At 36.3% G+C, this 18649-nt stretch overlaps 1 protein-coding gene across 1 annotated transcript; it reads right to left on the bottom strand.

Moving 5' to 3' along the window:
• Positions 1-15375: 15375 nt before the first annotated feature.
• LOC113342022 lies at positions 15376-17396 on the bottom strand. Its single transcript, XM_026586687.1, has 4 exons — positions 17328-17396; positions 15768-16540; positions 15482-15677; positions 15376-15396 (listed from the first exon to the last, which is right to left on the bottom strand). The coding sequence occupies exons 1-4, from the start codon at positions 17394-17396 to the stop codon at positions 15376-15378; spliced, it is 1059 nt and encodes a 352-aa protein (XP_026442472.1).
• Positions 17397-18649: the final 1253 nt, after the last annotated feature.

The following is an 18649-nucleotide window of genomic DNA, read 5'->3' on the forward strand; positions in this document are numbered from 1 at the left end:
TATATAAACTAAGGAATGCAAGTTTGCAAACCGTGGCTATAAAGTTCATGAATCGATTCGAGTGAATCAAATCGTTTTTTTTCCAATTGTGTCTATTATAAAGATCTAAGAAATGAACAACTCTCTAATTAGTTCATTTGAGTCATTTGAACTAGTTGTGGTAAATAAGAATATGGTTGATATGAAAGTGCTCATATGGCTAACCATTTGGTTAACTACTGTTGAACCAACTAGATGTACATGTTTGGGTACGGTTACACAAACCTAGATAAACGTGCATTTCATTTGTGTGTAACAAGATAAGGTTTGATCTAACGGTTGAAATATATTAGCTTGAATCTAATCAGGTTTTCATCTAACGGTGAATATTGAATGCTTTGTTACTAAGCTAACATTGATTGCAAACCCTGATTTGTAAGACTATATAAGGGAAAACTCTAGCAACTGGGAAACCTAATCCCCACACCTCCTGTGTGATACTAGTTGTATTAGCTAGAGTCGATTTTCCTTTAATTTTCTACCGAGACCCTGTAGGTTAACGACTTGAAGGCTTCATTGGGATTGTGAAGCCAGACCGATACTACTTTTTCGTAGTTGTGTGATATGATCTTGCTGTTTCTATCGTACTAAGTACAACCGTAAGGATTGACTTGAGATTGATTTCTCCGATAGGCAAGATATAAAAGTAGTCACAAACATCTTCGTCTCATCGTTTGTGATTCCACAATATTTAGTTTCGCCATCATACGATTTAGATTATTGTGAGGTGATTGAAAATACTAAGTTGTTCTTCGGGAATATATGTCTGGTTTATCAATTGGTTCATGTTCACCTTGATTTATCAAAAGACGGAACAAAAACTCTTAGGTATTTATGTGAGAGACAGATTTATCTATTATCGTAGACTTTTCTGTGTGATACAGATTTGTTTACTAAAGTCTTCAACTTTATTTTGGGTCGTAGCAACTCTTAGTTGTGTGTGAGATCAGCTAAGGGAATCAAGTGCGTAGTATCCTGCTGGGATCAGAGACGTCGGAGCGAAACTGTACCTTGGATCAGTGTGAGATTGATTGGGGTTCAACTACAGTCCAGAACGAAGTTAGTTTGTAGTAGGCTAGTGTCTGTAACGGCTTAATACAGTGTGTGTTCAATCTAGAATAGGTCCCGGGGTTTTTCTGCATTTGCGGTTTCCTCGTTAACAAAACTTCTGGTGTCCGTGTTATTTCTTTTCCGCATTATATTTTGTTATATAATTGAAAAATCATAGGTTGTGTCTTAAATCAATCAATTGGGAAATCCAACCTTTGGTTGTTGATTAAAATTGTTTGATACTTGAACATTGGTCTTTGGTACCATTCAAGTGATTTCTCTTGTATTCAATTAGACTCGCAGATTTCTATTTGCTTGAGTAAGTATTGAATCGAGAAACAGAGATATAACTCTTTGATATACTTTTATTAAGATTGAGTCTGACTGTCTAGTTGATTCTCTTAAAAGTATATTGGAGTTAGTACATACAGATTGCTAATCGAAATATTGGGCGTGGTTGTTAGACCCCCGCTTTTTCAGGTAGGTTGGTGCTTATCAATAGTTGTCTTTCTAGTCTGTCGGTTTATTTCTTGTCTCTTATCAATATGCCAACTAGTGTGGATATGAAAATAACTAGGTTGATGCGGAACTTCTTATGGGTTTCTAATGAAAGTAGGAGGAAAATGTGTTAGGTTTCTTGGACTAAAATCTGTAGACCAAAGTATTTTGGTGGTTTGGGGTGAAGAATTTAAGATGCACTAGCAAGACATTAAAAGCGAAGTGGATTTGGAGATATTCGAAGGAGAAGAAAGCTTTATGGAGGAAGGTTGTTCATCATAAGTTTAATAACATTGTTGATGTTTTCCTTCCTACGGATGATGGTAAGCCACAAATAAGGAGTGTTTGGAAACATATTTTATGTTATTCCTCTTTTCTTGATGAACATATTACTTCTGTTTTGAATAATGGCAAATCTACTAGATTTTGGTACGATAAATGGACAACTTTTAGTCCTCTAAAGGATAGATTTCCGACTATCTTCAAGGTTTGTAGGAGAAAACAAGCTTCGGTTGCGGAGATGGTGGTGAATGGTAGGTTACAGTGCCTTACAAGAAGAAGATTGTATATGGAGGAACAATTGGAGTGGGACTTATTGTATATTGAGTTGGGGCCTGTCCATGGCCTAAATGTAAATGAAGACACTGTGGATGTTTTAGATGGATTTACGGTGAAGAAATGTTATGAACTTCAATTGGATGAGGCTGAAGATTGCGACTTCGTGAGGTTTTTATGGAAGAAAAAAATTCCACATAAGGTGAGTTTTATGATTTGGGAAAATTTTCACGATTCCTTTCCATCTTATAGCATGTTAAAAAATAGAAATGTGATTGTGCAAGATGATAAGTGTTTGTTCTGTAAAAGGGAGGAAGAAACTAGTGATCACTTTTTGTTGTGTTGCCAATATGATTTTGAAGTTTGGTCGCATTTCTTTAATGCGTTCAAGATTTGTTGGGTTGCTCCTAATACTGTGAAGAAACATTTCGAGGCTTGGAAACTCAATAATCTTACAGGAAAATGTAGGGAGATTTGGTGGAAGGTGATTTATGCTGTTTTTTGACACCTTTGGAAGGAAAGGAACAACATGTCTTTTGGTGGTAGGGCTATGGAAGTTGAGGAACTTATTTTGCTTACAAAGCAGACTATTTTTCTTTGGTTTTGGATAAGGATGTGTTTAAATCTGTTTCTGTAAATCAGGACTTATTTCATTGGGATACATCATCCATATATAATTTTGTGAATGCACTGTTTCTAGGCTTGTAATTATTTTTCTTTTTTAATATAACCATTCCTTATTCAAAAAAAAGGTACGTATTCTCATTCCTTTCACAAGTTCTCCATCTCTTCGATACAATACTGATTGTCAAAATTATGGGAAAACGTCACCATCGTCATTGGATGTAATTTGAATACAACACCGATTGTAACTGCCGGTATTGAATTGTAGATGAATGCAATACCGATTGTTTCAGTCGGTATAACTTTTTTACTAAATCCAATGCCGACGGAGATTAAGTTGATACTAAATTATTGGATGTACAGTGTCTGCATAGGATGTCGCAGCAATTTCTATTTGAATCCCATGAACTTTTTCGAATTCACTCTTGAGGTCCTCAAGGTGAAAGACGAGTTTCTTTGGATAAGAATGATCGCACAAAATAAGAACTGAAATTGATACAACGTATTTACTAGGGAAATCTTAATTGAATCAAGAGATATGAAGTGAAGTGATATGGAAGATTGATATTTATTGGTTTATGACAATAACAGTGAAAAAGTAGTAGTAGCAATAAGATGGGGTTTGATAGGAAACTCCGCCATGAACCCATTAATTGTATGGATGCTTTTAACAAGGGAGCAGGAGAGATTCAGTGACTCACTTCAAATCAAGTGATTCGTGCAACATACCAACACAGCTAGCTCCTTGCCTCCCTTTAAATCTGGATTTTTTAATTCAAATATGTAAAAGGACATCTGTTAGAGCATTGCTCGGTCAACGTCGCATGCGTTGCTATCTCAAGCATGTTTGTCAATGTTAGTTATCAAAACTATAAGTCTTTATTTCTAGTCTATAATAGCTAAGTCTCGGACTAGGATAGAAAGTGTAGTTGAGCTCAAGGACTTCATGGCGATTCATCATACAAGCAGAAGAACTACTCAAGGAACCGGTGGAACTTCTCGACAAAACGGTATGTGAAGACTTGAACTTATCTATCACTCAAAAGTCTATCTACTCTATCTCATACTCTTTGAGACAAGAAGTCGTATGCTATATATATAGACTTGGATTATACACATTTGGTATTTAGAGCCGAGTATACCTCGCCTATCTATATATTGAAATATGTGTTGGTAAGCTTTTCGCTTCGATCAAGTTTATCTTTACCTAGTGACGAAAGTCATGATATGTTTCAATCACTTTGAAAATTGCTTTGACGAGAAATGGTGTAACAACTATATAACGTCCTCTAAGAATGTTTCAATGATTGAAATGAGAGTTTAGATTACATAACCAATGGTGGACATAAACATTGTTGTGGAAACACATTTATGTATAAGTCATATTCCTTGAACCAAAGTTTGCGAACTTTGTTGATCAAGAGAAACCGGAAGAATGGCTTGTTGCCAAGTCCGCGAACTCAGTCCGCGAACTGCCGAACTTCTCATCCCGAGTAATTCTGCTGGAGTTGACGAACTAGCTGCGTCCGCGAACCTAGTCCGCGAACCGGCGGAAGGTCTCTTACCGAGATTTTCTGCTGGAGTTTGTAAACTCTACCCGGTTGCTTAAGTCCGTGAACCTAGTCTGCGAACTTGAGAAGGTTATATATCTGAAGATGATTTCTGAACTTAAACTTAAAAAGACTAAGGAATGCAGTTTACAAACCGTGGCTATAAAAGTTCATGAACCGATTCAAGTGAATTAAATCATCTTTGCTTCAATTGTGTCTTGTGTAGTACATGAGATTTCCTTGCAATTGAACAACTCTCTAACTAGTTCATTTGAAGTCATTTGAACTAGTTATGGTGAAGAAGAAAATGGTTGATATGAGATGCTCATATGGCTAACCTTTTGGTTAAATATTATTGAACCAACAAGTGCATACGTTTGGGTACGGTTAACAAAACTAGAAGTGTGCATTGTCAAGTGTGTGTAACAAGCTAAGTTTTCGATCTAACGGTTGAGAAATATTAGCTTGAATTTAAATTAGGTTTTCATCTAACGGTGGATATTGTTTGCTTTGTGACCAAGGAAAAACCCTGATTTGAAAGACTATATAAAGGAGACATCTAGTATTGTGCAAAACTAATCCCCACACCTTACGTGTGATTATAGTTTGCATACTAGAGTCGATTCTCTTTTAACCTCTGGTTTTATTTTCTCAAACCGGGTTAACGACTTAAATACTTCATTGGGATTGTGAAGCCAGACCGATACTACTTCTATCGTAGTTGTGTGATCTAATCTTGCACATTCTATCGTACGAGTACAATCAGATTGATTAGCTTGAGATTGATATCTCCGATAGGCAAGATATAAAAAGTAATCACAAACGTCTTCGTCTCATCGTTTGTGATTCCTCAATATCTTGTTTCGCTACCATACGATTAAGATTGTTGTGAGGTGATTGATAACTCTAGGCTGTTCTTCGGGAATATAAGAACGGATTATCAATTGGTTCCTATTCACCTTGATTATTATCAAAAGACGGAACAAAACCTTTAGGGTTTATCTGTGGGAGACAGATTGATCCTTTGATAGACTTGTCTGTGTGAGACAGATTTGTTTATTGTCAAAGCCAGCGATTTTGGATCGTAGCAACTCTTAGTTGTGGGTGAGATCAGCTAAGGGAATCAAGTGCGAAGTATCCTGCTGGGATCATAGGCGTAGGAACATAATTGTACCTTGGATCAGTGGGAGATTGATTGTGGTTCAACTACAGTCCAGTCCAAAGTTATCTTGGTGTAGGCTAGTGTCTGTAGCGGCTTAATTCAGTGTGTGTTCAGTCTGGACTAGGTCCCGGGGTTTTTCTGCGTTTGCGGTTTCCTCGTTAACAAAATTTCTGGTGTCTGTGTTATTTCAATTTCCGCATTATATTGTTTTATCTTTATAATTGAAATAATACAGGTTGTGCGTTAGATCATCAATTAGAGTAATCCAACCTTTGGTTGTTGATTGTCATTGATTATTCCTTGGATATTGGTCTTTGATACCATCCAAGTTATTCCTCCTGTTTGATTAAAGACTCGCTGATTTCTATTAGCTCGAGTAAATCAAAACAAGAGAGAGATATTAACTCCTCGATATACTTTAGTCTAGATTGAGTCTGACTGTCTAGTGGATTCTATAGTAAAGTATATTGGAGTTAGTCCATAAAAATTGCTAAGCGAAATATTGGGTGGTGTTGTTAGACCCATGCTTTTTCAATTGGTATCAGAGCAGGCAAACACGTTTAAGACCTCAAAAGTCTGTGTTTGTAGCGATCTAACTCTATGGACAAGAGTACTATCTCTGATAAACGCGTCGCCAGAAATAAAAGTCCTCTCTCGTCTAATTATAATAAAGAGAAAGATACTTCAATCTCGAATATAGACGAAACTTGTGTTCTGACAAGGCAGACAAACACTGACATGTGTGATTCCGATTACCCTTCTAAAGAGACTTTCTCTATTAATGAATGAGATGCAGCTGAAGAGAGTAAATTGATTCTAAATCTTGCTAGAATCCAAGCTGATAGATTTAATCGATTAAAACACCATGGAAATGTTCTACTTGGCGTTATAAGAGATTGAAAACTCAAAGGTAATGCTGAAGATCAGTCTTCGTGCACGACTCTTGAGGCTAGCCTCGAAAGAGATGCGTTGGAAATTGAACATCGCTTGAGTAAGCTCTCGATTCAATGACGTTCAAAGCAATCTGACATGCCAAGTACTTCTGACACTGCTGGTGTTGTGTACTCAGAAGTAAAAATAGATGTTCCTAAAGTCTCCATCAATCAAGGATGTTGCACATTTAATGAAAAAAGAAATCTTCTAACGATGATATTAAGACCGTATTTTCAAATCATTTTGATGATCAGAAAGTATGTCTTGTCTGTGAGACAAAGAGTTCTGTTAAACGAAAGGGAAACTCTAGGTTGAAGAAAAACTCCTTGGTTCAACTTCAAGACACCCTGGATTTAATTCTCAAAGGTGTAACTGACATTCGTATGTCTAAACCAATTGGTTTTCGAACCTACCCTGTGTATGTTAACAGGAAAGTCAGTTCAATGAGTTCCTCGAATTCTCAAGAGCAGAACAGACATCTTAATAAACATCATCTAAAGGAAGATCGTGTCATGTTCTCTGGAAGCAACATTACCCCTAACGTGAACGAAATCCCAGGAGAAAGAAGGAAAATTGATGAGTTTAGAGATAATCTAAAAGAGTTAATTGAAGGATATAAAGAAATTGTAAACAGGATGTCTTCCACCTCATGTCAAAATCCTTCTGGTAAGAACTCCAACTATGTCTCGTATTTTGATGACAGTAAGTTTTATGATAATTTCTCACATCAAAAGGGATCTCACCCTAGTTTTAGGAGGAAAAAGAGACTTGATCATAAACACGAATCTCTTGATGAGCTGGTTGCTCATACTTGTGTTAATTAATCACAAGGTTCAAAGTACTTACTCATAAAAATCCTCTTGAGTAAGATGTGTTAATAATTAGGTATACTTTTGACTTTTGTGTCTGTTAAGTTAAGCTATCTTCTTATCGTCTATAGCTAAACTATTGGTTGCAGACGTACTATGGTCAAAGTATTGTTTGTTATCTGGATTTTGTCTCTTATCTTTTCTTCAGATTGTTTTTTCCTTCTTGAAAGTTGTCTCTAGCTACTATAGTGCTCTAAATTGCTTCTTTGAGTTATGAAGTTTATTGAGCCCTTTTTGTGTAGCAAAAGTTTTTACGGCTTTTTTGTTTTGGGTAATGTTGTACTCGAACGGATACCTGTTCTGTCCCGAGTCAACGGCTCTAAGAAACCCTAAAATATCTTCCCCAAGAATAAATATCCGACCTCTTGGTTACAAGTCACGTACGTGTACTCCATGTTGGATTTTGGGTTTTCAAGAATGTCTTCCTCCTCATCTTGCTACAGTGGTTTTGCAAAAGGATTCCATGACAAAGAGATTGTTGTTGAATCTAAGAGGAAGAGAACAATTGTAGATGAAGGTCATCCTAATGCTTCATGTTTCTTTGCCTATGATCATAAAGATGATGAGAAGGATGATATGATTTCTGCTAAAGTTGTTCATAACTTTCTTAAGTACTTTGGGGAAGCAAAGCAACAACCCGTTGATACTCTAAAAGGTCTCGATAAGTTGAAAACTGAGTTGGAAAAGGTTGTCTCTGACCTTGGTCTCATATAACATCAAATCAATGATCTTCGCAAAGAGAATCATCTCTCCGATGATGCAATGGTAGATGTTGATCACAAGCTTGAAGACAATATGCCTCGTGAGGTTCCTGAACAGTCCTTTTGATCTTAGTTCATGTTCAGGCTTAGCACTGGAGTCTGTTTTCTTTAGCTTGTTCCTTTTTTTGCCTAGTATATCTTCTTTTGGTTTAGTTGGAAGAGTAAATAGTGTTTTGGAATAGCAATGATTGTGACTACACATAGCTATTATGTTTCATCTTCTTGTTCTTTTTTAAGTTTATTTGGTTTAAATTCTAAAAATATTTGGAGGATGATGTTTTTGCAGTATTAATCCTTGTGATTTTTTATATTGCAATTTGTTATGGGATATGTATGTTTGCGTCCGTGAACTTGAAGGTCCCGTATTCTGTCAAAAGTAAAGTCGTTTGTGATCGGTATTCACGTACTAGTAAAAGAATGAATATACTTTTGACAAATACAAAATTTAAGCCTATATTGTCAATTCTTTGATGGAAGATAGGTTAAAAATTTTTGTTTTCAAGGATTATGTCTATTAATATCGTTATGCAAATAGTGATTGAAGAAAGAATGAATCCTCAAGTATTCCGCAATATTGATCATCCCTGATCCATATTTTATGTATTATTGTGAGGCTCCGTAACGTGTCTTATGTTGAGCACGATGCAACCAAGTTGATTAGCTTTGTTGGTTGTTCCGTAAGGTACTTTATGTTGAGCATTTTTGAACTAAATTAATCATCTTGTTTGGTTATTTAGTAATTGCTCCATAAGTCTTTTTATGTTGAGCAAAACAAATGACAATTGAATTGATTACTTTTGTAATTAGTTTGGATGTGTATTCCAATTAGATTAATTATGGATTCTCTTGTAATTAATCTAGTTGAGTATCTTCATACTCCGTAAGATTTCTCTTATGTTGAGTATATGAACGACTATCCTATTCATTTTCTAATGGTTATGTTAGTCGTATGCTCCGTAAGTTCTCTTATGTCGAGCATAATTAATTAAGTTGATCACTTTTTGTGTTTAATTTGATTGAGTATTCCGATCAAATTAATCATGGGTTTACTTGTGATTAATTTGATTGAGTTTTTGGATATCGAAAATCATTCTCATGGTTTTTGGTGTCCAATAAAATCCTTCTTTTCTTTTGAAATTAAGGTCGCTCTTGTTGTTCTTTCGAGAATGACATCAAATGGGGGAGAGTCCTTTTGAACTTTTGCTTAATGGTAATATCTTGAGGGGAGCGCGGCTGTGGATTATTAGAGGGGTTATCTTGTATCTTTAAACTCCTTGATGAATGCTATTAGCTTCGGCTGTATGATTGCATCTAAATTAGATATGTATTTTCTTTTAGTCATGAAATGTCTCTTACGGAAATTTCATTATGATCCCGTTCTTGTACCTTTGCCAATTTTATTGACAAAAAGGAGGAGAATTAATATGTAGTTCACACTACAAATACATATGGTTTTCGGATCATTGTGTAAGGGGGAGTGGTTTCCATATGAGATAGAGTATTGACTAAGGGGGAGTGATACCGATTACTATAGTATTATTATTGAAGTTGTGATACAATTGGACTTTGACACTGTGTAATAATACTATGACACTGTATAACAATGATCGAGACCGATGCTTTCTCATTGTTATATCTACGGATCTTCAACAATGGTGATACTAAACTTACAACCTTTGGGATCATTGGAGTACTTGGAAGTGACGAAGATTTCGAGGAATGTTGAAGATTAGACATGTGGAATAGGAGCTACTAAAGTTTCTTTATCTTTTGTGTATTCCATATGTATTGATAGTTTTGTCACTAAAATTAACAAAGGGGGAGATTGTTAGAGCATTGCTCGGTCAACATCGCATGCATTGCTATCTCAAGCATGTTTGTCAATGTTAGTGATCAAAACTATAAGTCTTGATTTCTAGTCTATTATAGCTAAGTCTCGGACTAGGATATAAAGTGTAGTTGAGATCAAGGACTTCATGGAGATTCATCATACAAGCAGAAGAACTACTCAAGGAACCGGTGGAACTTCTCGACAAAAAGGTATATGAAGACTTGAACTTATCTATCACTCAAAAGTCTATCTACTCTATCTCATACTCTTTGAGACAAGAAGTCGTATGCTATACATATAGACTTGGATTATACACATTTGGTATTTCGAGCCGAGTATAGCCCACCTTTCTATATCTCGAAATATGTGTTGGTAAGCTTTGCGCTTTGATCAAGTTTATATTTACCTAGTGACAAAAGTCATGATATGTTTCAATCACTTTGAAAATTTCTTTGACGAGAAATGGTGTAACAACTATATAACGTCCTCTAAGAATGTTTCAATGATTGAAATGAGAGTTTAGATTACATAACCAATGGTGGTCATAAACATTGTTGTGGAAACACATTTATGTATAAGTCCTTTTCCTTGAACCAAAGTTTGCGAAATTTGTTGATCAAGAGAAACTGGAAGAATGGCTTGTTGCCAAGTCCGCGAACTGCCAAACTTTTCATCCCGAGAAATTCTGCCAGAGTTGACGAACTAGCTGCGTCCGCGAACCCAATTCACGAGCCGACTGTAGGTATATTGCCGAGATTTTCTGCTGGAGTTTGTAAACTCTGCCCGGTTGCTTAAGTCCGCGAACCTAGTCTGCGAACTTGAGAAAGGTTATATATCTGAAGATGATTTCTGAACTTAAACTTAAAAAGACTAAGGAATGCAGTTTGCAAACCGTGGATATAAAAGTTCATGAACCGATTCAAGTGAATCAAATCACCTTTGCTTCAATCATGTCTTGTGTAGTACATGAGATTTCCTTGTAATTGAACAACTCTCTAACTAGTTCATTTGAAGTCATTTGAACTAGTTATGGTGAAGAAGAACATGGTTGATATGAGATGCTCATATGGCTAACCTTTTGGTTAACTATTATTGAACCAACAAGTGCATACGTTTGGGTACGGTTAACAAACCTAGAAGTGTGCATTGTCAAGTGTGTGTAACAAGCTAAGTTTTCTATATAACATTGATAAATATTAGCTTGAATCTAAATCATGTTTTCATCTAACGGTGGATATTACTTGCTTTGTGACCAAGGCAAAACCCTGATTTGAAAGACTATATAAAGGAGACATCTAGTATTGTGCAAAACTAATCCCCACACCTTACGTGTGATACTAGTTTGCATACTAGAGTCGATTCAATTTTAACCTCTGGTTTTCTTTTCTCAAACCGGGTTAAAGACTTAAAGACTTCATTGGGATTGTGAAGCCATACCGATACTACTTTTATCATAGTTGTGTGATCTGATCTTGCATCTTCTATCGTACGAGTACAATCAGATTGATTGGCTTGAGATTGATATCTCCGATATGAAAGATATAAAAAGTAATCACAAACGTCTTCGTCTCATCGTTTTTGATTCCGCAACATCTTGTTTCGCTACCATACAATTAAGATTGTTGTGAGGTGATTGATAACTCTAGGCTGATCTATGTAAGACCAGATTATCAATTGGTTCATGTTCACCTTGATTATTATCAAAAGACGGAACAAAACCTTTAGGATTTATCTGTGGGAGACATATTGATCCTTTTGATAGACTTTTCTGTGTGAGATAGATTTGTTTATTATCAAAGCCTGCGATTTTGGGTGGTAGCAACTCTTAGTTGTGGGTGAGATTAGATAAGGGAATCAAGTGTGCAGTATCCTGCTGGGATTAGAGGTGTAGGAGCATAACTATACCTTGGATCAGTGGGAGATTGATTGGGGTTCAACTACAGTCCAGTCCGAAGTTAGCTTGGAGTAGGCTAGTGTCTGTAGCGGCTTAATACAGTGTGTGTTCAATCTTGAATAGGTTCCGGGGTTTTTCTGCATTTGCGGTTTCCTCGTTAACAAAATTTTTGGTGTCTTTATTATTTCAATTTCCGCATTATATTGTTTTATCTTTATAATTGAAATAATACAGGTTTGGCGTTAGATCATCAATTAGAGTAATCCAACCTTTGGTTGTTGATTGTCATTGATTGATCCTTGGATATTGGTATTTGGTACCATCCAAGTTATTCCTTGTGTTTGATTAAAGACTCGCTGATTTCTATTAGCTCGAGTAAATCAAAACAAGAGAGAGATATTAACTCCTCGATATACTCTAATCTAGATTAAGTCTGACTGTCTAGTTGATTCTCTAGTAAAGTGTATTGGAGTTAGTCCATACATATTCCTAAGAGAAATATTGGGTGGTGTTGTTAGACCCAAATACAAATACATTTGATGGTTTCAATGGATATTAGATGGCATTGTTTATAGGTCGGTTTTAATGCCGACTGTTCTTTACACAAACGAGGATACTTAAGGGTGATTTAGTCATTACCATTTTTTTCTAGACAATGAGTTTTCCAAAGTACTTCATAATGTTTTTTTTGGGACATTTACAAAATGGTCATACTTTTTCTAATTCAGTCACAAATTCCTCATACTTTTGTTAATCATCTACAAAAGAGTCATAGTTTGGGCGACATAACGGTTTTGCAAAAAAATGGTGTTAAATGTCCCCAAAATACCCTCTATCCTAAGTCAACATATTTAACTAGGGTTAACCACTTGATGACGTGTCTGGAAGATCGATGACGTGTCTGATCGATCATGTGGCAGATGATGACGTGGCATAAAATCAGACCGTTCCCAACGGTCGTCTTTTACAGTTCTTTATATACCCTGCACACATTCATACACATCATTCAATTCTAACAACCAAAACATAACATGTTCAAACCAAAAATGGGTGGAGACAAAAGTCAAATATGCAGCAATTCAAATGATGCAAGCAGTAGTAGGGTGGTTGATGGATAAAGCAGCGTCAACATCATTTGTTGTTTATGTGAGATTGGAATGCATGATCCTATCAATTGTCCACGGATATATTCAAGGTGTAGAAACGTACCTTGCAATGGAGTGAGAAAGTTTTTGAAAGTTCAAACTGAAGATCATGTTGCTGAGAAGTTCTTGAGATTCCCAATCTACTCATACTTTGAGTGGTTTGCAGATGCCACAAACCAATAAAGAGCCATGAAAGTTCAACTTCCAATTCCACATTCCTGCTTTGCTTGTGGTGAGAATAGCCACATGCACCACAATTGTCCATGGAAGAACCAACCCGGCAAGAAGAAGAAGTTTAAGGGAACTGTGATGCTTTTCTTCTACCAGAATGTATACAACTATAACATTGCTTACCTCAAATGCTCAAACTGTCTTGATTTTGAATGGTTGTCTGATGCTGTCTTCAAAGCAGCAAAATCCAATGTAAAATAGACATCTCTAAAAATGGCAGAATTATGCAAGCAAATAGAAGATCTATAAATGTAATGAGATGCAATTACAATAAAAAGAACATTTCATGAATCTGACACCATCAAAATAACATAACATAGAATATTAACATTAAGATCATAACAAAAGTTAGTTCACCATCCAAAAGATAACTAACCAACTACTGCAAACAGATGCAGTAACAAAAGTAGTCTTAAAAACAAAAAACATAATCTAGAACATACAACATTACTTATTGAGTAGCAGGAACGAAAACCTTCTTTCCTTTAGGTTTTGGAACAGTGAAAGTCTGAGAAAGTGCTTGAGTCAGACCACCAACACCTGCAATGCTCTGTGAAAGTGTTTGATGCACCTGCAGTCCTCTGCCATACCTTCCTATACCACCTCTTGAACCTCTACCTCCTCTGGATCCTCTACCACCTATTGTGTTTGATGATGATGCAACAACAACATGTGTAGGTTGAGAAGATGATGCAACAGCAACATGTGTAGGTTGAGAAGATGATGCAACAGCAGCAGATGAATATGAATCAACTCCTCTCCCTCTTGTTCCTCTTGTAACTCTACTGCCTCTCCTACTGGTACTAAGTTCAACTGGATCTGGATAAGAAGTGGAGTGAGATCCTCCTTGAACCATGGTTCTCTGCCTCTTTCCTTTTGGATTAGATCCAACAGGTACACCAGCACATGTTATCCTGTTGTGCCCGATTGTCTTGCATCTTGCACAACTTCTAACCTTCTTCTCTGTGTGACCTTCATCATAAGCTCTCTTTCTCTTTTTATATGGTATTCCTGGTTTTCTGATGTCAATAGGAGGTCTCATTTTGGAACTGTCTTCTGGCTGCACAATGAAACAAGAGAGAAAGAGAAATAAATAAGAGAAAAGAAGAGAAAGAGATAAGAGAAAGAGAAGAGAAGGAAACCCTAATTAATAACAAAAACAAAAATGTAAATTACATATAAGGACATGTACAGTAAGGGTAAAGTTGTTAATTACCTCATCCCATTCTTCTCTGCCAAGCAATAAACCCATCTCATGAGCATAAGTAGCTCTCAGAGCATCAACCAGATAGCTGTTGCAATAACTGCCACCAAAAAACACACAAAATCATTAATGTTTCCCGAATCAATAATAAAGGACCCATTCAATATGAAACAGAGCCATTATATATGAAAAAACATAAGTAGAAATTAGGGAAGAAAACTCACTCAGCCCAATTAATTCTCATATCCATCAGTACACATACACCATGTAGGCAAGGAATTCCTTTAAGTTGCCACTGAATGCAACTGCAAGTTTTGTCAACAATATCAACTTGAAATAGAGCATTGGTTTCAATGTTCTTCACCTCATATAACCTGTCATAAACTGCTCCATTAACTCTCAAGTGACCTGTGCATTTATGTATCTTCTTTATCAACTTCAAAACACTAGGCACTAACTGTCCAAGTTCCAACTTATCAGCCTCAGCTCTTCTTTTATAAAACATACCCATAAGTAGTTGACCATACATCATTCCAAGAGTACAAATGGTCTTGTCTTTCATTGGGCCAATCATTTTGTTGAAGGACTCACATAAGTTGTTGTTGGTATGCTCAGAGCTTGTGGATTGGTCATAGAATGCCCTAGACAACTGTTTTGGAAGTTCCCTCATCATGTATGTTGCTGCTGCTGTAGACAACTTTGCAAGCTCATCCATGTTGACCTAGTCATAAGAGTAACATTATGAATTAACCAAGGCAAAATTCTAGGAATCTCAAATAACAAAATGTTGTTAAAGGACTTACTTTCCAATGTCTTTTCTTGTAACATAGTGCATCATTGCATACTAGTTCATGTAGCTTTGTACCTTTGTGGTATTTCTTGAAATTTTCATACATATGTCTACAGGTGAAAACATATAAAAAACAATAAAACCACTGAAACCATGTTAACATATAATAAACAAACTCAACCAATCTTACCTGAAACAGTATCTTTGGTTATGATCTGGAAATAATTCAGAAATGCTTTCTAACAACCCTTTCCGCCTGTCTGAGATAAAAATAAGATTTCCTCTAGGGTGATTGATTATATGGGTCTTCAACCATTTCAAAAACAAGTGCCAATTTTCACCAACTTCATTTCTGGTAACCATTATAGCCAATGACAGTACCCTATTCTCTGCATCCAAAGCAGTTGCAGCCATCAGATACCCACCATGCTTTCCAGTGAAATGACAAGCATCAATCCCAACCACATTTCTACAACCAGCATGAAATGCTTTCAGTGGTGCTGCAAAGGCAATTGTCATAGACTCAAAGCATCCATCAACACTGCAATAAAACATGAAACATATAGGTACCTAACTATATACATTAATATTCAATTTCCAGTTACAAAAGTGTCAAAAAAATGGAACTCACCTTCCATATGTATAGTTTGTCATAGACCCAGGGTTGGTTTTCTCCACCATATCACAAAATGATAGAACCAATCTGTAAGACTCTTCATAACTGCCATTTACTCTTTCTAGTATCTTTGTTCTAGATCTCCAAGCCACATGATATGGAACACTGGTATTATGAGTAGTGTGGAATTGGTTTTGTAAACTTAAAGGATTTGACATTGGGTCTCCATTCTTCAACTTATCATACAAAAACTGAGCTACAAATTCTGCATTTGCTGTCCTATTTTTTGTTACACCTTCAGTCACACATGTATGCTCCAGGTTGAACTTTCTAACTATGAAGGTAGGTTCATGACATCTAACACTTGCATATATAAAAAACTCACAACCCTGAGACTTGTTATACTTACAATTTACTTTAATCCTGTCCTTATCATTAGGCTTCAACCTGTACTGGAACTTTTCCTTCACTGTATATGCCCTTAAGTGCCTCTTAAAGTCTTGCTTATCCATAAACTCCATCCCCACAAACATGGTATCAACATCCACAAATTTCTCAGTATTACCAGTGTCATCATCAAATTCAGTTAGTCTTTCAGCAGCTTCTACATGTGCTCCCCAAACTTTCTCATACTGATTTACCCATTCCGTTTCATTACCATCATCCTCTGTAAGCACTTGAACTGATAAAGTCCCTTCATCATCTTCAGAATGAGAGCCACTAGAAGTATCACCACTGTCAGCATCAGATGGTATATCAACTATTGGTGCTTTTCCTTTAGGGTCATACTCCTCAGTAACACCACAATTATTATCATTTGATGTTTCATATACAACAAAATAAAGATAAGTTAAATGCAGATAAAGAGATGCAGATAATCAACCCAGTGAGATAGAAACATTACCTGCACTAGTATGTAACCTGTGCTACACACCGGGACCGATAGGAGTGTGGCGGGGCTTCGCACCGCTCCCGTGGTCAAATGTATTAAATTATTTTTGAATAGTTTTTGATTAGTTTTATCTTTTAAAGGATGGGTAACTCCAATACCTTTAGATATCTAACGATTTGATATTTTAAATTTGGTATTAAAATGATTAAAAATAAGTTGGCTCCATAAATTTTGGATTTAAAATAATTAAATTTATATGCTTATAGATATTTGCAATTAAACATAATTACACATTTATTTTTTCAAACCTTTTTTTTATTAATAATTTGTCCTATCCAACGATTTTATCTGCAAAATTTTTAGAAGATATATATATATATATATATATATATATATATCACATGAAAATTTGTGAAATGCAATTTTCAAAACAAAACAAAAAGAAATGTGAAAGGTTAGAAGTGTACATGCAACGTTACTGCAGAGAGAGCTTTATTAATGTCGAGATTTAGAAGTCGATTAGTGTAACACTACTATGTTGAGTTCAGTTTTGGGTAGCACTTTGTCAACATCACATGTTTGTTGGTACTATTTGAACTACTATTTAAGCGTAATTCCATGATTTATCTTCTTTTAACATGATTGAATAATTTTGATGGCATATAATACATAGTCGGACGTACCATTAAGTTATTCTTCAATTCTGTTATGATTCTTTTCATGACCCCAGCTCGACTACAATAGATCCCCATGACTGAGTCTGATCCATTGCTCGAACTACACGGAGTAAATACACTGTAACTATAAAGTAAGGAATAGTGACCCCAAAGTTGTGACCAATCATACATTACGCTGGCAGCAATTCATAACGATCGGATAAATCATTGGAAAGATTAGGCATGTAATTTGGATGTTTTGTACTGCTCATGAATTGAGTTAGACGGTGCATATAACTAATTATCTATATAAAAATAGAGTTTGTTCGAGCGCTCTCATTAACCGAGCTTCTGGTTGATTCTGGCCCCGCCATTTAAAATTTCAGCCAATAGAATTAAAGTAAATCATGCCCCATATAATATATATTTTCAACCAAAAAAATAGAGTTTTATATTTTATAATATGTATGTCTCTAATGGGTACATGAAAGTAGACTCGTACATCCATGTCGTCTTTATCCAAGCATGGTTGTGGGAGAATTTCAAAAATTACGCTCCTAACCCGAAAACCTCATTTCCTGATACATATGGCGGCTCTAGGATACTCCGTTGGTTGGAGAGGCGTCCAAGACCTGGCTCAAAGCTCATTGATTTTCTTGACAACGCGCATGCAGTTAAATTTTGTCCTTGGGCTCCGGTCGACACCTTCATAGTTCAACCAGACACTTTTGCTTCTGCCTCGTACGTGACATTGCATTCTGCTGACGAGAATATGAGCATTGGAGAAACTGTGTTCTTGCGAAGCTGCATACCTGGGTATGTTCCATCCTTTTTCAGATGGTCTTGTGAAGTAGTCCCTTACAACATTTACATGGATGCTCTACATATGGGCTTCGATCAGGGAGTCCCATTCCGCCGCCCACTGACAGCTCCAGATGAATTGCTACCCGCCGTTCTTGATAAAAACGTCTTTGCACCATATTAAAGCCTTCCCTTCTTGCTCTTAGAACGAAGACCGGTGACGACTCACAAATATAATGTCTTTTGGCAAGGTGAGTTTCTCGATATTCATCAATTCGTGCAGGATGTTGTGACAAATCCACGCGGCAAGCCCTCTTCTAAGATTTTAGAAAAGCACCCCTTGTTGAGGGAGCCTTCCCCGATTAAGCGGAAATCTCCTAGTTCAAATGGGAACAGTCCTCAGAAAAAGGAGCAAAGATCAAAAAGTCGTGCAGGTGGCTTCCGATCGGATTCGACAGCTCTCGTGACCTTTAGTTCTTCCAACATTCAAGTAAGTATGATCTTCTTCCTGACTTGGCCGACTTATATAAATATTCTGAATTTTCGCC

This window comes from Papaver somniferum, unplaced genomic scaffold, assembly GCF_003573695.1.
Source record: "Papaver somniferum cultivar HN1 unplaced genomic scaffold, ASM357369v1 unplaced-scaffold_33, whole genome shotgun sequence".
NCBI lineage: Eukaryota > Viridiplantae > Streptophyta > Magnoliopsida > Ranunculales > Papaveraceae > Papaver > Papaver somniferum.